We start from the raw sequence: 25,550 nt of genomic DNA on the forward strand, positions 1-25,550 counted from the left end.
TGTGGCAAGAATGGTGATTTTGGGTGGGAGAATTTCCTGTTCATGTTTCTTGAGGTAGAAAGCATTTCATTAAGCAAGAGTCGTTTAATCCAGGGCTTCTTAAACTTTTTCCCACTTGCAACCCCTTTTCCCACTTGCAACCCCTTTTCCCACTTCAGCAGCATTCCCTGGTGTTGTGTGACCTGAGGGCATGTGCGGTGAAAAGTGCACATGCTTTGTGTTCAGAACCAAGGCTACAATGAAGTTGTCCAATGCAGGGCGGGCAAGTGCTGCCAGAAACACCTCAGATTCATCATGTGTTTGAGTTTTAATTAATTTGTGGTTGCTGCACATTCAGAAACCTCTTACCGTTGCCCAGTTTTTGGCCACCCCATATGGGATTTAAGAATCAACCTCCGCTTCCCTGCTCAGGAACCTCCTCCTTACCAGCTGCGGCCAAATAACAGAGGAACGAAGGACTAAATCCAAAGCATTCGGGGAAGGGTACAACTATATTGTGAAGGGAAGACATCACTTATGTACAACAGCATGTAAAATTAGAATATTTTTAATATGAACACTTCCTGAATGCGGCTGAATTCTGATCAGTATTCTTCACTTGAGAACATTTTGAACTATGTCTATCTGACTTTAGCCTACGTCATTTACACTTTCAGACCTGGAAAACACATTGTAAATTAAGTCTAAACATGGGAAAAAATAATCCTACACTGCTCCATATATTCTCTTAAAAAACAACAAAGCGAAAACAAAACACCAAACCTTAACCCAGACTGACAGAAACCTAAGCAAGAAAGGAATTCAGAAAGGTCATTTGAAATAAAGGATAACTCAAAGCTATCATTGCCACCTGGGGAAGAAAAGTAGCCTTCCATACAAAATGAAGCAGCATTACCTGGAAAAAACAAGGCATTTTCATAAAATCATTTTTAGAAAATGTTAAGAGAAGTTACTTCTCCTCGTTTTAAAGTGCCGGACACCAGGCCGAACACCTTCAGGCGCCTCCCATCAGAAGCCCAGGATGGACTCATCCCACAACATCTCCTCCTCTGTCTGCCTGGGCAGGGGCTGCTGCTTCTCCTTCCGGTGTCTGCGGTCTTCTTTGTCGGCTGCTACGTCCTGGTGTCTCCTCTCTCTCCTATGCTTTGGCTTTCCTACGCTGCTGGCATCTGCCTCTGCCTTCCTCCTTCGGATGGCCTTGTGGTCTTTGCCCGGGTCTTTGTCCTCCATGTTTTTCTTCCTCTTCTTTTCCCCGTTCGGTCGGTCTTCTCTCTCCTCCCTGGGATTTCTTTTCTTCCTCTGGTGAGTCACTCTTGGCTTACGGCTCGCTCGGCAGGAATCAGTGCTGTTGTCAGAGGAGACGCCGGATGGGCCCGAGTCATCCTCCTGCTGCGTGGGCCCCAGGGCCGCTAATTTTTCCGAGAACTCTTCCTTGTTGGGCTGGCAGTGGCCAGGAGATTCCAGCCTGAACCTGCTGTTGTGGCCTGGTGACCAACGGTGCAATGTGTTCTCAACCGCTCGAGTGAGGGCACACGTTCCTTGGCAGGCCTGGAAAGTCTCGGGTGGGAGTCTCCGCTCAAATGCCTCCAGGACACTGTGGGGCTGGGCAGCAAGCTCCTCCTTGTACTGGCCCATCTCAAAGTGCTCCTCCGCCATCTTCCTGAAGTAAGTCTTGGGCTCCAGCCCACGAGCTTTCTGCACCTGGATGTACTCAGCCAGCTCATCTTGGAAAGAGTGAAAGGCTCTTTTCGAATTTTTCATCAGGTTAACAACCAGAGATTCTCTGAGGGAAAGAAGAGGGAGAAAGGTTTTGTTATTGGGTTGCTTTGTTTAGAACATGTCCTTTCAAAAGTTCACTAGGCTCAAGGAAACAGTGGGAGCCAATGGGACACAGCTGGATTTGGAGACAAAGGACCTGGGTTTGAATTCCAGCTTTGCTGGTTACCCTGTGGCCCTGGGCACATCACTTCCCTTTCCTCAGCCTCAGTTTCCTGATTTGTAAAAAGAGAGGGTCGGCTAGATGATCTTCAAGTTCCCTCCCAGCTCTAAAGCCTGAGTTCCTCAACTGAGATATAAAATCCAGAAAACAGGCCCGATCCCGCTTGCAGAAGATGCCCCCAGTGTCTCCAGGTCACTCACAAATCAATTTGACCCAGACCCCAGAGTGCCCACTTTGGGCTCTCTTCCCCAATCTCTGCTTAGGAGACACAACTGATGCCAGGATGTTCTGGGCCACAGGGAGAAGGTGGTGGAGATGGCGAGGTCTAGCCTCAGTCATGTCCTGAGGGCTCAGATCACTGTCAAAGGTTTGGTTCTTGGGCCTCTGAAGACAGACCTGAGAAAAGGGTCCTATAAATTCCTATGGGGACATCCTGTGGAGCGAAGCGCAAGGAATTTTGTTTTTGAAAATTTTAGTTTACGAAGTTAAATAAGAATAACATGCGTACTTACAGAAAAGGAACTTGGGGTCATCTCATCCTGTCTGTTATCTGAAGTGCCCACCTCCTCTAAAACATTCCCACAAATCTGCCTTTGCCTGAACATCTCCAGTGATAGGGAACTCATTACATCAAAAGGCAGCCCCGCCCCCTTTTCCTCTGCTGTACCCCCTGCGATGTACACCTCCTCTGTTCCCACTCTGAGGGCCAAGCAGACTGAGTGTTAGCCCCTGTCAACAACAATCTTATAAATGTCTGAAGATGGCATCACGATCCCCCTAAGTCTTTTCTTCTGAGGGTTAAATTCCCTGACTTTCTTCTTATTATGTGATTTCAAGTCCCCTTATGATACAGGTCATTTTTCTTTGGATAAAACAGTACTCATCAAGGTTTGTAAAATGTGCGCAGAGATAGACATCACACACCTGCCCAGGACAAAGACCAGTGCAAGGACCTCTCCCCCTCCTTTGTGGCTGTCTTTCTCAGGATGAGGCTCAAGGCCGCCTTCCCTCCTGGGATGCCAAGCTATACCACAACATACCACACCATACCCCTCACACTGAGCTTGTGGGCCACCAAGCCCCCCCGGGGCTTTTTCCTACAAAATGCCTGGCTGTATCTCCCCTCTCCCCTTGTGCAGTTTCTGTTCACCATTCCAGTGTTGAGATCTTTTTGGATTCTGAGTCAATCAGCTTTGGATCACCTTACCAATAGGAGCTGACTGTGTAGCTCAATTAAAGCACACCCATACACTGGCTGAAATAACAAACATCTGGAGGGTAGGTAAAAAAATGTCCCTCCATACACGACTTGAGGTGGGATGGAAAGATATTCTAGATCTCCTTGTAAGGGTTTTAATTTGTTTCACCTTCTGTGAACCAGGTGAAACCCAAAGTACTCAGCAGCCTTCTCAGCCTTGTTCTTACTCTGTCAGAGGGCTGGGACCGCACGGTGACAAGGCCAAGGAAAGGGGCTGTGGAACTGACAAGTTTCATAAGAAATCTGAATGAGGGCACAGCACAAAGAGGGAAGGAATGTAGATTCACCCTGAGAGGTCAAGGATCTTAATGCCCACAGGAAGGCAGCAGAAGCTCCCAGCACAGCCAGCCTGAGGGACTGGCCTGTCGAAGCGCTCCAGAGCCACTGAGCATTCCTGAGTGGAGATGACTCATTCTGAGGCCTCCAAAAGAGACACAGGAACTGCGGACAAGACCAAGGCAGCCTGCCAAAAAATTTAGCTCCCAAATTTAAAAAAAATCAGAAAAGACAAATTTCCTAATTAAAAAAAAATGAAAACAGAAATACTGTATTTTGATTTAACCACCACCACTGCAATACCCAAACCCTCCTGGTGCTGACTCCCCTGAACAAAAAGAAGGCCCCGGCCCAAGTCAGGCGACCAGCCCCAGCCCCGTGGCCCAGCCTGGCTGAGCTGGTGAGCGGCTGCAGTTGGCAGCCGGCCTTCCGGCCCAGCCTGAGATGTTCTGGAAGCATCTTTCTAGAGGCCACTGGGATGCAGGGAAGCCAGGATGAAGAGCCTCAGGTGTCTGGGGTCTGCTCGTGCAGAAGGAGCATTTGCGGGCACACACCAATGCACAGAGGCTCCAGTCACCCGGGTCACAGGGGCATCGTCACAGAATTACTTACTTAATCTGATGTTTATTTCCTTGCATGTGGGACTGGTACATTTCTATAGATGTAAGGGTGATACTACAAATGGGACAGATGTAGTTACCCACACCAAGTGCTGAAAGAACACAGAATTCAGGTTAATGTCAGTATGCAGAGACGTCAAAAAAAACCCCACTTATTTGATCCCATGATGAGGGACCACTACCATGAGCCAGGCTGCCTAAAGTCGCTCCCACGGATAGGCCAGCTCTGCCCTCAACAGCTCTCAGCCTGTTTCCCCCTTCTATGATGCTCTCTTGCTCTCCTTTCCCAAGCCCTCAGCTGAATCCAGTAAGATCATCATCCTCTCAGGCACAGCTTGTGGGCAATGGACGTGGCTGAGCTCGAGATCGCCTCCTGGACATCCCCGAGCTCAGGACAAGACAACCTGCTTTCAGTCTCTTAGGGATGCCCCAAAGATGATGAAGAAGATAAAGATGATGGTGATGATGAGACTAAGAAAGGAATCCTAGGCTGAGCACTGGCTCCGGCAGGGAAGGGGGTCTATCAGCTGCTCCACCTCCCTGCTCTGCCACGGCCAGCTCAGACCGCAGAACAGCCTGGAATCTAACGAGACCCCTGACTTCTGCTGCCTTTTCCTCTAAGCTGGCACCTCCTCCTTCTTCTATTTTCTCTCTACCTAATATGATGGTCTTTTTAGCTTGTCCCTTTTCCCTCATGCTTTATTTCCCAGCTCCACCCCCTACCAAACCAGAACCTGAAACATTCCCAAAAAAGTTTAAAAAATACATAATGCATAACTGTTATAAATTCATGGGTCCTTGGATCCCCGTCTTTCGTCAGTTCTTTCTGGCAGGCAGAACTTTAAGTCCAAGTACTCAATCAAGACAAGGGGACTGAATCCTGAATCCTGTGGCCCCTCCCCCGCAAGACTTTCATACCCAAAGTCCCAAATAGTGCGCTCATCCCTCCAGTTAACAGGCTCTCACATCAGCCCTCTATGATGGCCCACGCTGTAGTGGAAGCAGGCTGGACAGTCCAGAGGCCTGGGGTCTGCTCACAGCTGCCATCAGCCAGCTGGAACTTGGATAGCTGCTTACCCTCATGGCCCCAGCTCCCTCATTTGTACAACGAGGGTCCCTAAGGTCCTCAAAGCATTACAGCCCTCCAGTGGGTTTTAACAAGATTACTCAGGAACACAGGAACTGTTTAATTATATTTGTTGACTCCCAAGGGGCAAAATCTTCTTTTAAATGGAGGAGGGGGAGCCCAGCCAGAACCTAAAGTGTGACCCTAATCAACCAGCCACATATTGAAATAGTAACTTGTAAGAGAGTTCATCAAGAGACGATGAAGCTGATGAGCCATGCCCGCCGACCTCGTCAAGAGGATGGAGTCTCAGTGACTGGGAGTTGCCCCAAGATGAATTATTTGGTTGAAGCAGCTTCCTAGTGGGGGCGGAGAGGGAAAGACAGGGAAGAGGACTCAAGCATTTATGAAGTTCCTACTAAGCGCCAGGCACTGTACTAAGCACTTTACAAACACCATCTCCTTTGATACTACCAACAGCCTTGGGAGATGGGTACTGTTATTACCCTCATTTTGTAGTTGAGGAAATTGAGGCAGACAGAGGTGAAGTGACTTGGAACTCAGGTCTTCCTGACTCCAGCCCCGTGCTTTGGTTAGCATTACATCCAATGCGCCACCAACTCCCTCTTAGAGGCTGGACTCCAGACCCAATCTTGGGTGCCAAGAGGCGCCAAGGGGCAGAACTGTCCCAAGATGAAATAATTGCCTTGGACTGTTGGCAGGAAGCACTGTTGAGGCAGAACCATCGTCTTTACAATGGCCCATAAAAGCAAACTGATACACCTCACGCCTTCTTTCCGACTTTCTCCTTCTGCCATGTTTTGGGAGGATGGTTCCTGAGAGAGCCACAGGTTGGGGGTGGGATGGGGTGGGCTGTGGAAAGGCAGGATTTCTTTGCCTCCCCCAGGAACTATTAACCAGGTCAGGCGACTGCATGTTCCTGCTCCTAGCCAGGGGCAGCTAGGTGGCGCAGTGGATACAGCACCAGCCCTGGACTCAGGAGGGCACAAGTTCAAATCCGACTTCAGACACATAACACTTACTAGCTTTATGACCCTGGGCAAGTCACTTAACCCCACCGCCTAGCCAAAAAAAAAAAAATAATAAAGTTTCTGGCCTGAGTGAATACAACAATGGTGGCCCCACCCACAGAGTGGGAGGTTTGGGAAAGAAAACGAATTCAGTTAATGCTGAATTTGTGATGACAGCAGGGCATTAAAGAGGAAATGTAAGGAAGGAGCTGGAGCTAAGAGAAAAGAGCGCAGGTGAGACTAAACACAACAAAAAACACAAACACATTCTGCACATTTAATTTCTCTGTGATGGCCACTTCAAGAAGACAGATGGAGAAGAAAGAAAAAAGGGAAAAGAGAGCGATGGACAGCGGGAGAAGTGAAGACAGAAGTGTTCACTGACCGATGAGGAGAGAGGAAAGGCAGGCATGGTCTGGCACAGTGAAGGTCTGACAGGTCTGAAGGGAGTATATTAGCAAACACATCTTCCATCTTTGTTCTCACGAGGTCTCTGGGTTCTGAGGAAGTGACACCTTCTGCTCTGAGATCTGGCCAAGGCTCCCAAAAGCTCCTTCCCCGATGGGGCGTCAATTCATCAGCACAAACCTGTCTCACAAAACTTGGAGTTGTTCATTCCAAAGCGTCTCAGGGCTGGTAACTCGAGAGATCTCCTAGCAGGGCCTTTCTAAAGGAGGCACGCTTGATGTCTTCGTCTTTGGACAGAAAAGTTTTGTACACAAATGGCAAATAGAGAATTAATACCCAAGCTCAGTAACGTGATAGTAAGAGAGCACTTGACTGTCCTGGATGAACTTGAACACCAGGTCCAGATGAACCACATTTCTGGAACTGAAAGAACTCGAGAATGTGGTTGTCAAGCCAGTCTTGATCATGGAGAATGGGGAGGGATGCCAAGGGACTGGAGACTGGCAAATATTTCCTTTTTTTTTAAAAAAGGTAAGAGAATAGAGTCTGCAACCAAACGCCAGTGAGCTTCAATTCCTGGGAGACATGTGGCTTAGTTCAATTACTGGATGAATGGTCAGAGATGCTAGTGGTTTAGTGATCATGTAGCAGGAGGTCTTTGGTGAAGTGCCCTAGGGATCTGTGCTCTTCAACATTTTTATCAGTGACATGGATAAAAGCATAAATGGTACGCTCATTAAATCTGCAGATGACACAAAGTTGGGAGGGATGACAAACATAATGGATGACAGTGAGGACAGACCATTGGGCAGAATCTCCTAAGATGAAACTGAATACAGATAAAGGGAAACTCATACGCTTGGGTAGAAAAAAATCAATGCCCAAGTATAAAACGGAGGAGGAAGAGTTAGTAGTTTGTGTGAGAAAGATCTGGGGGTTTTTGTATATAGCAAATCCAAGATGAATCCAGCACGCTGTATGACAGCCCCCAAAGCTAAGGTGGTCTTAGGCCGCAAAAGAGAGGCAGAGCTTTAAGGATGAAGGGGGTGATCATCCCACTGTATCTACCCAGTCAGACCATACCTGTTGTACTGTGCTTGGTTCTGGGGCTATGGATTAGGAAAGATACAGATAAGCTGCAGAGAACAAAGAGGGGACAAGGGGGATGGTGAAGGGTCTTGAGCTCATATCAAATGAGGAGAGGCTGAAGAAACTGGGGATATTTAGCTTAGAGAAAACTGTCTGAAAGACCATCATGTGAAAGGTAGATGAAATTTGCCCAGTTGGCTCTAGAAACAACAGGGGGAAACTGCAAAGAAGACAATTTAGGGTTGATATGAGGAAGACTTTCCTAACAATCCCATGGGTGGGATAAGCTGCCTCCATGAGGCCTGGGCCCTCTTTATTGGAGGTCTTCAAGCAGGAATCTTCTGAGCATTTGTAGGGTACACTGCAGTGAGGACTCTTTTTCAGGTATGGGTTGGACTACACAGCCAATGAATTTCCTTAAAACTCTCAACTTTGGAGATATCTCCAAAATTCTACGTTAGCTCACAAAACCCTACTACGCCTTTAGGGTTTAGCTAAACCAACTTCCCTGAAGACAAGAGCTATTCAACAAATCCATTTTGGTTGAGTGAATGGGGGGGGGAGAAGGTGGGTGACAAGAATACGGAAGGGAAGATACAATGCATAAGTGGGAAGGACAAAGCAGAGTGAATAAAAGAGCAGGTTGTGAGAAAACTGACCAAGTGTCTCCTTGACATCCCTGGCATGTTCTAAGCTCGTTCTTGCCTCAGTACCTTTGCTCATAATGTCCCCAGCGCCTGAGATGTCTGACTGTCCTACCGGGCCTCTCCCAAGAGTTCACATCCTCCATGAAGTCAATCCTTCCTGCCTGCAGCCCCTTATAAAGATTGTTCGCTTCTCTGGATCCCTGTCTGGGACAACCTGGCACCTGATCATCTGTCCCACACTGTCCTTTTGGGTAAATCTGGTCGATGTACTCAGTCGATAGTTTCCTGAGGGCAGAAGAAGCTGCATCTGCTTGGTGTCCCTGAAACACCAACATAGTGGTGGGTACAAAGTAGGGGCTTTCTACATAAGGGTCAGGAATTTAGAGTTGAGAGGCGCCTTAAAAGTCTCCAACCCTCTCATTCTACAAGTGAGGATACTCAAGTCCCAGAGAAATTAAATGCCTTGCCCCAGGTGCCATAGAAGCTAAATTTGAACCCAGGACCTCTGGCTCCAAATCTAATGCTTTTTCCAATGCACTACGTCATCGTTCCTAGACTACATGGGCTTCTCCTGCAGATGAGCAGCAGGGCACATGCATCTGCAGACGTTTGCTACCGGATACCTCCGGGGTAACCCTCCTACTCACCACTGCTCGTGGACTGGGCGGGGAGGGTCTTCTGCCCGATCTCTTCCAGGATCTTCTTCCGGGCCTCGTTTCTCTTGTGCTTCTTGCCCAGGTAGTGCTGCTGGGCCATGAGCGGGCTGTTAAAGGAGGCACAGCACAGCTCGCAGTATCTGTCTGCATAGTTCAGATCCAAAGTGGGGCCGCCACAGGACATGGGGGTTTCTTCCATCGCCGCTTCTGGGGCATCTCGGTCACATGCGGGCTGCTGTGGCTCTGGCCCGGCACAGCTAGCAACGGGAAGACCTGATGAGAGAAGGACAGCCTTCTAATGTCTAGACACAGCTACAGAAAATAGGATAAAACAGAATTTTAACAGAACGTTTGTTCATGTAACGTGTTTAAAACATTCAAAACATTTCTATATCAAGGGAACTCTTCAAAAATCTGCTATCCTCAGTATGTCCACTCAAAGCCACTGAGTGGGATTAGTAAGATCAGAGTAAATGTGCATGTTTACCCACATGTGTGCACGTTGGAATCCAAACCTGGTCGCCACGTTTTTCTGTACAGAAAGGCTTCCAAAATCTTGGTATACAAAAAAATTAGAGAAAGCTAAGCTCAGCATGGTAAGCTGACCACTGTGACAGTTTCTTCTTGGCTTACTCTGGATGGCCAAGGAATCAGAGTCTATCTGGAAGAACACATTATGTCACTAATTCAATCATGGCTGGTTCTCTGTTTACTTGGGGGTGAAAGCCAAGCAATTTTTTAATACCACTCAAACTATGTATTCCCAGCCCCATGTTATTTCAAAGTTCTTTTCACCTACTCCACTGAGGTTGGCTCATTCAGCCTAGAGGACTGAGGTTAGGGCATCCTAATTCTTATGGGAGATTATACTTCTGTTCCTCTTTGGGCTGGCTTGCAATACACTCTAAGAGAACTGGTCTGCTATCTCATGATTGCTAAAACTGACCCTAATGAAAAATCCATTTTAAGCATAATACACATGCTAAAATTAATCATGAATTTTGTACAACCTAAAATATATATTTTGGAAGACTGTTATAAATATTTGGTACTCTGACATCATGCTGATGGTATACAAAGCTTTTCATGGCACTGGTTTCAGCATGTGATATTGGTACAATAATGCCTTGGCAAAAATGGAGTATGCTACATTGGTGAACAGTTCATACTGGGAAATGAATTCCCTTCCTCCAAAGAAAGGCAATCAGAAAGAGAGTGGTGGATTACTTGCTATCTTTATAACAGGACACAAGTCTCTGATTCTGCTCCATTTCAAAACCTGGGCTGGATTTCCCAGGTCTGGATGGGTTTCCAGATTTCCACCCACTTTTAGAATAAATGTTCCCATTTTCTCTTGGGTTCTCTTGGGCAGGTTCTCACGATATATTTCACATGTTCTGTCTCCCCAACTAGACTATGAAGCCCTTAATAAGCATTGTTCATAATGACATGCCTCTTCTGGATCTTTACAGGGAGATGGGGAGCTCTCTGTTAGCTGGATAGAAGGAAATCTACCCAGGCTATGCTATGGCCATACTATTTTGTAGTAAGGATACTGGTTGAGTATTGTATGAAGCAAAGGAAGGTGGAGAAAAGGAAAAGAACTGAGATTAACAACAGAGAAGGGGAGAGATTGATAGTCAGCTGGGTAATACTTTATGATTTAATTTTGATCTGCTGTTTAAATTAGAAGCACGGAGAAAAGGAGCATGGCAGGAGGTAGGCAGCTTGTTTTTTGTTTTTTGTTTTTCTTTTTTTGGCTAGGCAATGGGGTTAAGTGACTTGCCCAGGTTCACACAGCTAGTAAGTGTTATGTGTCTGAGGCCAGATTTGAACTCAGGTGCTCTTGAATCCAGGGCTGATGCTCTATCCACTGCGCCACCTAGCTGCCCCCCACTGCGCCACCTAGCTGCCCCAGGCAGCTTGTTGTTGCAAGCAGCCAGGCGGAGCAGAGCTAGTTCACCCGTTTTTATTTGGCTTTATTCAAATAAGAGGCCTAGGATGAAAAGGGAGGTCAAGTCTAATGGGCAGTCATGCTCTCCAAGTTCAACGTTAGGGACACAGAATGAAAGTAAAGAATTAGGAGTGGGGCAGCTAGGTGGTGCAGTGGATAGAGCACTACCCTAGAGTCAGGAGGACCTGAGTTCAAATCTGGCCTCAGACACATAACGCTTATTAGCTGTGTGACCCTGGGCAAGTCACTTAACCCCATTGTCTAGCCAAAAAAAAAAAAAAAAAGAATTAGGAGTGGAGCAATGAGTCGTTTCAAAAAGATACTTCCCCACGGGGACGCTTCAGAACCAAAGATGGAGGATGGACTTTGGAAAATGACAGTTCGAGAGCACAGGGAGTACGGAAGATAAAGAGGTGAATGGAACCTTACCCTTGTCTGGCTGAGAGCTTGGTGGAGACGTCTGAGCATGTTCTCCCATTAAGTGCTTCAACTTTTTGGCATGAACTTTCCCCAAATAGTGAGACTGAGCAACAACTGGGGAACTAAAAACCATGCTGCAGAGATCACAACACTTGTTTCTGTCCACCACTCCACTCCCACACGTCTGAAACCAAGCGCAGTCTCAATTACAAAGATTCAACGACTTGGGGCCTGTTTAACATCACAACAGCATCGTGGGCACTCACCTGCCCGCTCACAAAGTCCAGCTGCCCTCTTGTATCAGTGCCCTGGGCTTCACTTTGTTCCCCATGAATTTGGAAATAAAGTCTAACCTTTTGAGCGTGCTTCTTGCCCTGGGAAAAGAGATGACAGAACTCAGTGAAAAAGCAAAACCTGCCCGGGGCCTTGACCGGGGCAGGGCTCAGGAGCAGGGCAGAGCTGGCCGGGAGCCTCTCGCTGGCTTTCCAGTCTCCACCTCTTCATTAAACAAAGCCCCCGCACCCAGTTCAGAAGCTAGCGGTTCTCGATGACCAGCTCGTCCAAACGGAACCGACAAGAACAACCGTAACGGCACAGTACCCCACAACCCAACACGGAAACGTTTCTCAGGGTTGGATTTGGGACTTGTTTTCAAGCCAGTGGAAAATCTGGCATTGTTTCTCTGTAACTCAGTGACATTCCACTCCTCTTGGAGCCTCACTCCAGCCCCGGACAGTCCCTCTACCTGGTGGCCCTTCCCTCTGGCTGGCTGGCTCCTTGGCCTCCAATGAAGGGGATACCCTGGCTGGCCAAGGCCTCATTCCTCTCCAGGCGACTTTCTCTCCCATTCCCTTACTCCCCTTCTTTTTAGTTCCCTTTTACATGTGGTCTTCCTCCATCTGAATGGAAGTTCTTTGAGGGCAGGGACCATCTGTCTTTCTGCTTGTACTTGTAATCCCAGCCCTTAGCACAGAGGTTGGGACATGGTCTGAATACCCAAAACCAAAACATCTTCAATAACAACAACAACGAAACTGGCCTAAGCTAACCTTTGGCCTAAATACAGCTGAATGAAGCAGACGCTACATGCTTTTGTAGAGCATGCAGTAGCGTTTTCCGTCCACCAAAAGCGGGGCACAGGATCCCACCTGGCAGAAATGGAAGGCAGCCAGCACATGCTCTGGGTTACGTGATGTGGACCTCGCCAGGGTGCTGGTCTCCCTTGCTGGCTCCATATACCTCTTCACAAACATGTTTGTAAACAGGGTAATGACTTGAGATCATCATGAAATAGGAATAACTAGAGTTGGAGTTTCATCGCTGTCACTCCCTGGCTGGCCATGCCATGGTTCTGGGCAAGACACGTGACCTTTGTGGAACTCAGTTTCCTCATCTATAAGGTGAATGGGTTGAACTGGTTCCTTCCCTCTCTGTCTGAGTGTAAAGTCAGAGCCCTAAATCGGGCACTCCACTTTAACTTCTCTTATGTTTGGTGGCCTCACCCTAAGAAGCCTCAGATCATGTCTGTGAGTCTACCATCCAATGATCAAGCTAAGAGTTTCCCCTGAGGTTCCTAACTTCTTGCCTCTGTTTTTTCCAGGGACATAAGGATATGATGGCTTGAAATACCATGGAAATAAAAAAAAAACCCAACCTAGTTTAGGACGTAATTCCTCTTTGTTTTCAGCTTACCTCATAATGCGAAATCCTTTGGGATTCAAACTGTAGCATCGCACCACAAACTTTACAAAAGTTGTCTGTAAAAAGTTCATTCCTTTTATGTTCATCCAGAATGGTATCTATAAACACAAAAGGGAAGGGAGGGGGGAGTAAAGCAGGGCATCCTGGGAACAGACCAGGGAGGTTTCTTCTCTTTCCCTACTAGCTGCTACAGACTCCCTCAACTCAACTCAAAAACAAACAAACAAACAAACCCAAAACCAAAGCTACACAAAGGTTTTTCTTTAAAAAAAAAAAAAAAGGTAGATTTTGTTGTCTGCTTACAAGGCTACTGGCACACTTTATAAATCTCTTAATACCAGGAGGCAAACTGCTAAAGAAAGGGCAAGGGAAAGCCATGGGTACACTAATAGGTGGCAGGAGGTTATGGATCTGACCTCTGGGTCTCTGTATTGAAAAGTTATCACAAAGGCTGGCTCTGTTACCTAATCCACATGGCTCCCTAAACCCCACCTCACGCCCACTAGTACCCTCTATACAAGTGTGGACCGTGCTTTTACTTCTACCCTCACGTAAGAAAACTGGCACATTGGAGTTGAATAGCAAAGAACAATTGAAGATTTGTATTCTCAGGCAATAATTCTGTCCTGGGCTCAGAAAACTGGGCGTGAATGTTTGTGTTTCCCGGCAGATGACCAAACTAAATGCAAACAATATGTTTTAAGGCAGTCACAGAGTTCCAGGTACTCCACCACCCATTACCTGAGAATCACGAGGAACCACAAACCTACTTTAAGAAAGGTGGGCACACATCCTCTGTAGCTGGCACAAACATGATACCACCCCCATGTCACAAACCATTTTTCCCACATGAATATCAAAGCTACAAAGTACAGTTCATTTTTAAGACGTGCAAGTTATACTGCAAGATATCTCACTGTGTTGGCAGCTAGGTGGCACAGTGGATAGAGCACTGCCCCGGAGTCAGGAGGACCTGAGTTCAAATCCGACCTCAGACACATAACACTCATTAGCTGTGTGACTCTGGGCAAGTCACTTAACCCCAGCTGCCTCACCAAAAAAAAAAAAAAAAAAAAAAAAAAGATATCTCATTGTGGATTGTCATAACTTACCTAGATGAAAATCTGAGGACTTATCTTTGGCATCTACATTCCCACTCTTAGCTCTAATAGCTAAAATCTATCTTGTGAGAATTTGCCAGCACAAGTCTGAGATATAAATTACTCAAAGTCTTCTGTAACATACTATAAATACTTTGGTGTGGGGGGTAGGAGAAATGATGCTGGGTTTGGAGCCTGGCTTTGCCACTTACTATCTGTGCAACTGTGGGCAAGTCCCTTATCTTCCCTGTGCCTCAGTTTCTTTATCTGTACAATGAGTAGTTCAGACCAGGTGGCGTCCGAGGTCCCCTTAGCTCTAAATTGATGATGATTCTATTGCTATTTGACAAATACTTACTGCCCACTCACTATGTGCAAGGCCTTGTACGAGGTGTTATTGGGAATACAGAGAATAAGATATGGCCTGTAATCTCAAGGAACTTGTAGCCTAATAGGAAGGTGAGATGTGTAACCAATCCCTGTAATGTAAGGTAGAAGGTGAAGCAAGAAAAATGCTCTGAGAGTTTAGAAGACGAGGAGATTACTTCTGGAAGGGGGATCCAGGGAGGCTCCATGGAGCAGACAGCATTTGGACCTGGTCTTGAAGGAGCAGTAAGAAGTAGCCTGGAGAAGCTGGGGGGAAAGACGTGTGGGGGAAGGCCCTCCAAGCACAGGGAATGCTTTTAGGACATGTTCACACAAGCTATGTTTTACAGCATCACTCAGTGGAGGAGAGGTTCACTTGATAAATCCCCAAAGTTTGAGTCCAGCATACTATACCTATCAGAGCTATATTAGAAATCATTTAATAAGCTGTTCTGATTCTTTCCTGGTGCTATAGTGGCACCTTTGATTTACTTTGAACAGCCCTCTAAAAACATATGAGGAAGGAGCACCCAATCAGGAGTCAGGAGACCTGGGTTCTAGGCCCTGCTACACCAATACCTCTGTGTCACCATGGACAAGTCATCACTGTGCATCTCTGGGCTTCCACACCTTAAAAAGGTGGGGTTTGATGGGACAATCTCTAATTATCTTCCACCTCTGCTATTCTAGGAATGATCCTATCACTGTCTCTGCAGACAGCCAACTGAAAGGCAGGCCAGAATGGTAACTCCTATTTCAGATCTTCTCCAGTGTCAGGTGAAGAAGTGAAACTTGATTTGCCCTGGAGGGCACAGACTTCAAAGTTCATTGAAAACTCTCTATCTAAAAGAGGTAAATACCTCCCCCTGGTGACTCTCAACACTTACTGCAGAAGTAAATATTTAGAAACATGTTCATGGAAATCCAAAGGAAAGAATCAGCTTTTGAGAGGCTTGAGAGAAACTAGGACTGAATGCTAAGTAGTCATCAGCCAACGGACTGGGCAGGACCAAATGGGCCAGCGCTGGGGAGGGAAGGGGCGCTGGCTGTGGACCTGGTTCCCAGGCTTGGATCCTGCCTTTAGCAGCGTGTGACACCGGGCACGTCACTTATCCTTGCCAGCCTGTTTTCTCACCTCATGAGAGGTCTATGAACCCCAAATAACTACAAATCACGTTTTTACAGGTGAGAAGGCTGAAGCCTGGAGGTAAGTGAATTATCCCAGAAAACACAGTCCCAACCCAGCGTGCTCTCTATTACACCATGCTGCCTCATCTTCCCCCAGCCAAAGGCAGTTCCCTTTAGGGGCTTTCCTCTCTCTGTAAAATGTACAGTCATCATCTCTGGCTGGCAGAGCCATCCTTGACAACCCTCCTCCCCCACATCCTAACAATTTTTCATAGAGAGGCAGTGGAGCCTGGGAGTTGGGCAGACCTGGATGGATGTGATGTATCTGACACTTTATGTGGCCTTGGACGAGGGGTGGGTGGGGGGAGGTGACATGGTCAGACCTGAACCTTAGGTAAGGTGACCCTTAACCTCTAGGTATCTCACCGAACAAGCTGGGACTCACCCCCGATTCCACTGAGTGGGAAGTCTAGGCATCCTTCTCCTCCCAAGCATTTCCATTTGTATGACATCACCACACATTGTAATAGCTCCCATGCCCACCTACCCTCTCTTCTGTCTACGCCTCCCCCAGCCACTCCTGCCATGTTCACCTGACTGAACTACTGCCCTGCACATGGCACTTCCACTGCCCAGAGAGCATCAGTGATTTCCTACTGCTCACAGATAAAGCCTAAATGCCTTACTTGGGCATTCAAGGCCTTTACTCTTCCTTCCTCAGTCAGTCAAGTATTGATTAAGAGCTTATATTGCCAGGCACTGTGCTGAATGCTGAGGATACAAAGAAAGGCAAATCTAGCCCCTGCCCTCCAGAAGCTCTCACTTTAATGAACTGGGCACATCTGAGATGCCTACAGCCTGGATGGAAGTTGCTGCTGAAGGAGGGGACTGGAAATGAGTCAGGAAGGAAGCCGGGGAGATGACGAGGGATACTCCAGACTTGAGGTGCAAGGACATGGAGGGGGGAGGAGTGACGGGTGCGTGGAACAGCAAAGGGGCCAAGATGGCTGGACAGTGAGCATGTGGAGGTGAGCAGTGTGTGGGAAGGCTGGTGGGAGGAAGGGGCCAGGGTGAGAAGGCCTTTCCATGCCAGAGAACTTTGTCTTTGATTCTGGAGGTAAGAGGGGGACAAGTGGTGTTTATTGAGGCAGACAGGGAGTGCCATGGGGCATAGAGCCCTGGGCCTGGGCCAGGAAGCCCTGAGTTCAAATCCAGTCTCAGATACTTCCTAGCTGTGTGACCCCGGGCAGGTCACTTCACCTCTGCCCGCTTCAGTCTCCTCATCTATAAAATGGGGATAATCATGGCATCTCCCTCCCAGGGTTGTTGTGAAAATAAAATATCTGTACATCACTTTGCAAACCTTAAAGCGCTATCTACATGCTGGCTGTTGTTCTGAAATCAAATCTCCTCTTTGAGGCTCCATCTGAATGCCCCTCCGGGCCACTGTCCCCTTCTACCATCCTGTGGCACTCACGTGCTAATGGGCTGCACAGTTAGCTTTCTTCCATCTACAGGTTCTCTTCTCAATTGGATTGTAAGCTCTGGAATAAGAACTGTTACTTGGACTTCACTGAGTACTTCACACCTAGCACAATGTGTTTGTGAAGGATTATACCTGAGAACCTTCTTCTTACCATGGAGGTTGTGATTTATAACAAGTGGAAATACCCTCTGAAGAGCAGGACAAGACACCCTGAGACACTCTTTCTTCCTTGTCATATGTCACTAGTGGATGACGTTTGGATAGAGGTACAAGAATGGTGAGTATTATGAAGTGCAAATGACATCCCAGTTAAGGTTCTATCCCCTGTTCTTTATTTAAAGGAACTGTCCCCTGTAGCTGCCCAACTGTAATGATTAGGATTTAAATTGAGTAGAATGTTTTGTTTTATTTGAGGGGCTGGAGGATCCAGACCTGTGGGGGACTTCCAATGTGTAAACTCCCTTCACTGATACAGGTCAGCAACTTATCTGTAACTTATATAGACTTAGTAAGAGCCTAGGGCACTGTAAGTGAAGATAATTTGCCCATGGTCACACTGAACCCAGGTCTTTCTGATTCTATCCATTACTTCATGTTGCCTCCTTGCTAGTAATTTGGATCTTTATTACCTTTTTCTCACTTCCATAAAGAAAATAAAGTTCTTCTGTGCACACACATTTCTAATGTCCCAAGTCTACATTGTCCTCCACCTTCTCTAAAGTTATCATTCAACTATTATAAGGTAATAGTGGAGAAAATTATGTGCTTTGCCTCCTCTCTCCCCCCAACCCTACTTTTTTTGGGTGGGCATGTCCAACATGACTAGCACACCTGGGTGGTGCAGTGGATAGAGCACCTTGTGCTTAGAGTCAAGAAGACATCTTCCTGAGTTCACATATGGCCTCACACACTTCCTAGCTGTGCGACCTTGGGCAAGTCACTTGACCCTATTTGCCTCAGTTCCCTCATCTGTAAAATGAGCTGGAAAAGGAAATGGCAAGCCAACCACTCCAGTATCTCTGCCAAGAAAATCCCAAATGGGATCACAGAGAGTCAGACACGTCATTCAGAAATGACTGAACAATAACAAAACCAACCTGACTGGAGGAAGGAACTGAAACATAACTGAATTATAGTGTGTTCATGATTGAAAGTTAATGAACATTTTCCAAAAATAAATGAGGATTTAGCAATTAGAGCCTTGAAGACAGCTCTTTGGGGAGTACTAAGCACAGTGATCCCAGGAGAGCCAGAGATGGCTCTGCACAAATGAGATGAGGCCAATCCAGAGCTGTTAATCCAGGATGTACAGACAAGATGAATGCAAAGTGAAAGGGCTCACAAGTGTGGATGCACAAGCCTGACTCAGTGCCACTGACTGAAAACAAAACAAAAGAAAATGCTTGTTTGTCAGAGAAGGTCTGTAAGCTGAGGCAGTTTCAGGAGTCAGGGAGGGGTGGTGGTCTGGGAGGCCACACAGAAAAAGAAGACCTGTCCAGGGGTTTAGGGAACTGAGAGAGAGTAGGGCGAGCTAGCAAGAAAAAGACAGCAACTCCAAGGACTAGGACTGGAAGAGGCTTGGAATTGAGAGTTAAGAGGTCCTGGTTTCAAGTGCTGGTTCTGCTGTGACATTAGATAAATGAAAATTCATTACTCTGGGCCCTGGTTTCATAACTACCACCATGATAACAATTAGAATTTATGTAACACTTCAGAAATACTATCTCACTTGATCCTTAGCACAGCCCTGGGCCGTAGGAGCTATTATAATTCCCATTTTACAGATCAGGAAACCGAGGCAGACAGCAGTTAAGTGACTTGCCCAGGGTCACACAACTAGTGAGTATCTGGAGTGGCATCTGAACTCGGGTCTTCCTGACTGTTGGCCAATTATTGCTTGGCGCCCTCTGGTGCTCTGTAGCTGCCTCAATCTACCACCCTCATCTACAGAGGAAGGGGCTGACTCAGGTGATCCTTAAGGTCCCTCTGAGCTCTAACATTCTAGGATTCCTCTGCTGAGGAACAGACGATAAGGAGTACCTCTGATCACATGCTCTTGGAGACCGTGGGATACATTTATAGTACTTAGATTGGTGCCAAGTCAAACCAGCATCTGTCCCTTAACCTATGTGACAGCACTTTGTGATGATCAAGAAATCTACAAATGCACCATAATATGGCTTATCAACTTAACCTCTCTCACATCAAAGGAAAAATAGCTGAAGACTCGACTAGACTTTTGTCCTCTACTTCAGAGCATGGTAGGGAAGAGGCACCATCAGGGAGAAGAAATAAGGAGTCATAAATCAATGTGCTTGGTTTTGGAGGGACTCTGAACTCTACCAGCCTTGCCCCCAACCCCAGCTCCGGTGGAACGAGCCAGGGGTTCACTTCATACTGAATCCTCTTGTCCCCTTAAAAATGTTTTGAGGCTTGCTCATGTTTCCAAGGACTTATGGAAATAGAGACTGCCATCTGATAAGTTGTCTTCTAAAAGTTCACTTTTAAGTTGGGTTTTTGGAAGGCCAAACACCTCTCCTCCATAGTGTTACACTTGGTGGTTGAGTTCTCGGATCAAAACAACTTGTCTAACTTCTAATTTAGGTCAACTATAATGTTAATAGCACTTAATATTGGTTCTGGTTCCTGAACATGGTTAAGGTATAGAGACAGACATGTGGCACAGGAGGGAGAATTAAAGTACTTCAAAAAAATGCTTAATGAAACAGAATGATAGAATTTTGAGAGTGGGATGGACTGAGTGTTAGCACCTCTCTACTCCAATCTAGGAATTTTTTCGATATCAGCCTTGCCCAGTGGTCACCCTGAACATCAAAGCCATCTCACAATGCTGCCCGTTTAATTTTTTGACAGCTCTAATCCTTAGTTATCCATTTTTTTAATATTAAGCTGAAATCTAGACTTTCCACCTAGTAACTTTCACTTTAGTTCTGAACTCCAAGACTGGACAGGATAAATATACTCTTTTCTTGATAATCTTTAAAGTTCTGATGGCAGTGTGATTTTGTGTGGCTTAGCCCTGTTGTATTTTTCATATTTTGGATCCCAGGGAACTTGAAATCCATAAAATACAACTGAAAATCTAACTAGACCACTAAGAAGAATGAATATTCCATGTGTCTCTGGGCACTCTATAGCACCAACCCACCCTGAATGCCTGGTACTAAGAAATAACTTATCATCTCTTATGGTTGGTTCTTTCCTATTGGACTATAATTTTATGGATTTAACTATCTGAAGACTTTCACTTGCTTTCTGGAATTCTCATTAAATTACCTGCATGCCTATTCCACTTTCCTAATGTTTAATAAAAGGATTTGCCAAAATTTTATTTTATTTTTTAACAACATTCATGGCCATGAACTTAACAGATCAATAGCTACCCTTGTTCTACCTTTTAATTTGGGCAAGGAAGAGCCATCTTTCCCGTTTGAGTACAATTAAGAATATGTAAATCATGCTTTTTGTAGAATAGAGTATATGTAGCCTGTCTTTCTTTAGGAAAACGAATTTAGAATCAACCAAAACATAGTGATTGAAATACATTTCCGAAATGGGCACTATACAATTCAAGCAAAGGTTAGTAAGTTGGAAATTATGTTTTACTATAGAATACCTTCGACTCAGTTCAATAATCACATATTAAGAGCCTGTTACATGCAAAGCACCAATTTTAAGTTAAGTTATGATGAAAATTCCAAGACAGAAAAAGAAATTATGTCTCTCCCCAAGGAGCTTACATTCAGTTGGGAGAGAAATGTTCAGGGAAGACAGGTTTTTGCGAAGGTTTAAAAGTTGGATGAACTACACTTTCAATTTTAGGTCGGGTGATAAAACAGAAACGGAAGGTTAAAAGAGGTAGTCGGTCATCTAAATGTGACTTAGCATTGTCGGCAATGGAATCTATCTCACAGAGATATGACCACTTCAGATATTCAAAAATATAATTTTAATGAATTACAAAACTGATGTGATCATGAGAAAACTCTTAAGGAATTTTCACTCTCCTGGTATTATCACAACTCTTAGGAATTAAATGAGTCAGGGATTTAAATGTAGGATTCCTAGTCACTCTACAACTCTGAGGTATTAGATTCTAAGCAAATGAAGTCATCTATTAAAAATAAAAATATCTGTGATGAGGGAGGTTCTACTTAGCTCTTTGACCATATGTTCTAAAAATGTTAAAGGACATCCCAATAAACCTAATTACATTTTACACACCAAATTTCAGAATTCTTCAAGAAAGGAATTTTCAATTCTAGGAAAGTTGGATTTGGTATAAGCAGAAAGAAAATTCTGATGAAACAAAAACTACATACATATACATATTATAATGAAGTTTCATGTGCCTTCATCTTTTTTTTTTAAACTTGGTCAAAATATATAATACCTATAATTAAAATTAAAGCAGTATAAAACCTACATGACACATTTCCTGCTAAACATGAAAATATTGTCTGAGAAATTTTTAAATCATTGATTCTAAGTTCCACTAGGTCAGGAACCCATCCTTGTATTATATCTCCCCGGTGATTATCAGAGGACTCTGCACAGAATAGGAGTTTAGTGATGCTTGATGAATTGAAGATTGTGGGTAGGTAAATAAACAAGAGTAAGAATAATTCTATGCCCTGCTCAGATCACATCTGAAGTACTACTATGGAAAGTTGTGGGTACCTCATTTTAGGAAAGACATATGTCAGCTAGAGGATAACTAGACAAGAACCACCAGTATAGTAAAGGTGCTTTAATTCACATGAAAATCAGCTGAAGGAGATGGGAGCATTTAGCTTCAAGGAGGAAAGCCTTGGGGAGATAACACCTATTTCCAAGTATATGAAGATGAGGCTTATTCTGCTTGGTCCCAAAAGGAGCAATGGGTAAAAGCTGAGTCAAACTGAGGGTTTGGGGTAAGGAAGAATTTTCTAACAAGTAACAAGTAAAACTGTTCCAAAGTGGAATGGGCTGCCTTGAAAGGTAGTGGGTTCCCCCCTTACTGAAGGTTTCCAGTCAAAGATGGGGTGATGATTTTTCAGGTAAGCTCTGGGGGGAATTCTTTTTCAGGTATAAACTGAACTAGATGGCCAATGGGCCCCTCTAGAGACTGCTGGGGGTCAGTAGTTCTGAAAATCTGTGATTCTGTGAATTCTAAACTCTAAATAGATCTAAATCTAAATCTCTTAAAATTTGACAAAATTAAAACATTTTCAGTGGATTAAAGAAGGTTTGAAGCAGTCCATGTATGAAATGAATTGACTGAAGAACTTCAAATGAAGAATTTAGTCAAGTGTCAGTCTCTTAGATTCTATGATCTATAACTGATAATTTATACATACAGATCATACCACATAAATCTGTATTGTTTCAGCCCTCAGTTGTAATTCACAAAAATGTTTTTAAAATGTAACTTCTGACTTTTTATACTTATATATTATATATAATACATAATATATAATATTTATTCTTATACTTCTTGTAATAGAAGATGGGGTATGTATTAATTGAATGACAAAAACAAATACTAACTTGATAAGATTTTTTTTAAAAAAAGTTATGAAAGGTAAATTTTTCTCATTTTAAAAATAATAGGGAACCCAAAATTTAATTCAATAAACAAATACTGTCTACTTCAATTCCACAGTAATGGCAAGGATAGGGAAAGGAGAAGAAATAAAACGGAGAAAAACAAAAGGGTAAGATAGGAGAAGAAATAATGAGTTGTCTAAATCTTGCATGCAGCTTTTTATAGGACAGCCACAGCAAACAATGAAAATAAGTTGGCAGTGTGGTGGAGTGTAAGTTCATGGGTTTTGGAGTCAGAAAATATGGGTCTGATGATCAGTTGTGTTATTTACTACTTATGTGACACTTCAAGTTACTTTATTTCTCTGGGTCTGTTTCCTCATTCATAAGGGGATTGTACTTGATAATTCCTCCCTGGCTCCAAATCCTAATATGACAATGGATGAAATCTATAGAATTCTATGAGTTTTCAAGATCATGGGACCAAAGGTTACCCACCTCCATAATAGTTAGAGAAATCCTTGAGAGATAGCCTTCTGAGTAAAAGAGCAGATGCCAGGGAGACTGCTGAAGTTACATTCCTTAATTTTAATTGGGTTCCTAAATGTTATAGCTTCTAGAATCTAATTCTTCCCTGCACACAGGAAAAGGGATAGTCAGTGAGATAGGAAATTAGATACAATGCTGAAGAGGTCCATGTGGTAGGCAATAAAATCTGGGAGAACTGTTGGTGGCGCTGGGCCAGCTAGGGAAGGGAGAAATGTGATCCCTTCAGGCCCTTTCAGGAATGGTGTCTATAGGATGCAAATGATAGTTGGTCAGGAGACAATGAATGAGGCTTCATGGGTAGACCGGCAGGGCTTTGAAACATTTGGCTGACCCCATCAGGGCTTTTCCCAGGTTGTGAGAGGTTTAAAGGCCAAAGTACTCGAAGAGAACCTTGAAGGTAATGGAGTTGTGAGCATGGCCTAAGGAGGTTGGAAATGGTGGCCTCTCTCACTTCTGGTTGACTTGATCTTTTTTCCAGTCTCCTTTAATTGGTCATAATATAGAACTGAAATATATATTTGGTAACAATTATTGAAAACAACTGTGTTTCTCAGTTAAAAAATTTAAAATGGTTAAACTGAAGGCTTTAGGGAGACAACATGGTATAGTGCAGAGAAGTCTATGGATTGATAACCAGGATTCCTAATCCCATCAATAATGAGTTGTTTAACCTTGGTTAAGTCATGACTTCTATGGAACCTCATTTCCATAGATCATGTCCAAAGTCACATTTAGCTATCAATTCCATAGTTAATTTTCTTTAAGAAAAACCAACTAAAGCTAAGGTTGTCTTTCACTTGAAAAAGTTCCTTAAATGATTTTCCCTGTTGTAGGGAAGTTCCCCATCTGTTCAAAAGTCATTTGGGGATGTATGCATGACATTCTAAGAGACATGAACAGATATTCTAGCCCCCTCTGAACTCCTCAAAATTGCAGGCAGGGTTAAGAGGATATAACTCTTTAAGCAGACTAAGGTGTTTCTTTTAGGACTTCAATGGTTTAAGGACCAAAAGGGCCCCATATATTTCCCCCTAAGTACCTTATACGTGACTGCTTGAATTTCTTAGCCTATAGTCCATATTCCAAAGGGTACTAGGTTTAGGATCTGGGAAAATTCTAGAATGGATCACTAGAGATAGTTGGTGACTGTCTAGAAATCAAAGTAGTGCTTACAAAGGGCCAGCATGGCATCATCAAGAACAGGTTGGACCAGACCAGCTTCATTTCCTTTTGAGATGGGATTTAAACAGGATTCCTAGTTGAGGGAAATGCTGTACAATAGTTAGCCTTTACCTATATTTTAGGTAAGCATTTGATAAAGTACCTTGTACTTTTTTGTGCATAGAGAAGATGGAGAGATGTGGACTAGACAGCAATACATCTAGATGGATGTAGATCTGGCTGGCTGGCTGGACTCCAAATGCCCACTGAGTTGATGGCTTGATGCCAACGTGGTCCCCAGTGAGGTACACCAGGGATCTGAGTTTGGTCCTGGGTTGGTTTTGTTTGTTTGTTTCCCATTTTTATCAATGACTGGGTAAAGACATAAATGGCAAATCTGTCAAATTTATAGATGACACCAAGCTGGACGAGAGCCAGGAGATCTTGCCAGTCTACAACAGGAGTTGACAAAGCATGGCCCACAGGCCAAACCTAGCCCACTGCCTATTTTGGTATGGCCCTCGAGCTAAGAAGAGTTTTTACATTTTTAAATAAAGTTTTACTACAAATGTGACCCTGTGGATTGATGAAATTCAAGAGGAATAAATGTAAAGTCTTACATATGGGTTCCCATTTTACATATGGGTATAAAATCAGACTGTTCTGTTTGGCTCCGGAGGGCAGAAGCAGGTGGAATTTGAGAAGAAGCACATTTCTGCTTGACACAAGGATGATATGAGGATGTTCCTAGTTAGCACTGAGCTGCCTCAGGAGGCACTGGGTCACCCCTTCCTGGTAAGATTCCAGTAGAGGCTGAATGACGACTTGCCAGCAGGGTGACAGAGGTAGTGGGGGTATGGGCTGGATTAAACGGCCCCAAGTCCTTTCCAACTCTCAGATTCTGTGCTTGGAGTAGGGCAGGTCCAGCTCTGCTAGTGAATGAAACCTTGAGTAGGTCACTTAATCTGTGCCTCAGTTTCCCCATCTTTAAAATGAGCATATTATTTTGCACCACCTTCTTTATGGGGCTGTTGTGAGGATAGAAGGAAAAGTGCATTTTGCAGTACCATAAAGCGCTGTATAAAGGGAATCCACAAAACGTACAAGGCCCTGATTCAATGGCAAAGGCATTCAAAGGCTACTTCTGT

General features: G+C 44.7%; 1 protein-coding gene across 3 annotated transcripts in view; it reads right to left on the reverse strand.

Annotated features, from left to right (window-relative positions):
- Positions 1–292: 292 nt before the first annotated feature.
- Positions 293–25,550, reverse strand: part of KRCC1 (lysine rich coiled-coil 1) — a 33,531-nt gene continuing 8,273 nt past the window's right edge. The window contains exons 2-7 of one of the 3 annotated variants that reach the window (XM_027860463.1): positions 13,057–13,163; positions 11,631–11,738; positions 11,374–11,548; positions 8,982–9,263; positions 4,086–4,185; positions 293–1,783 (exon numbers count right to left, since the gene is read on the reverse strand). In XM_027860463.1, the coding sequence (XP_027716264.1) occupies positions 1,009–1,783; positions 4,086–4,185; positions 8,982–9,263; positions 11,374–11,548; positions 11,631–11,738; positions 13,057–13,163 (1,547 nt within the window). In that variant the 3' untranslated portion in view covers positions 293–1,008. Of the gene's footprint in view, positions 1,784–4,085; positions 4,186–8,981; positions 9,264–11,373; positions 11,549–11,630; positions 11,739–13,056; positions 13,164–25,550 lie in introns of those variants that run through there. The other 2 variants (XM_027860464.1, XM_027860466.1) reach the window with 2 other exon arrangements.

The sequence above is a fragment of the Vombatus ursinus genome, unplaced genomic scaffold (assembly GCF_900497805.2).
Source record: "Vombatus ursinus unplaced genomic scaffold, bare-nosed wombat genome assembly UNPS02014181.1, whole genome shotgun sequence".
NCBI classification, from domain to species: domain Eukaryota; kingdom Metazoa; phylum Chordata; class Mammalia; order Diprotodontia; family Vombatidae; genus Vombatus; species Vombatus ursinus.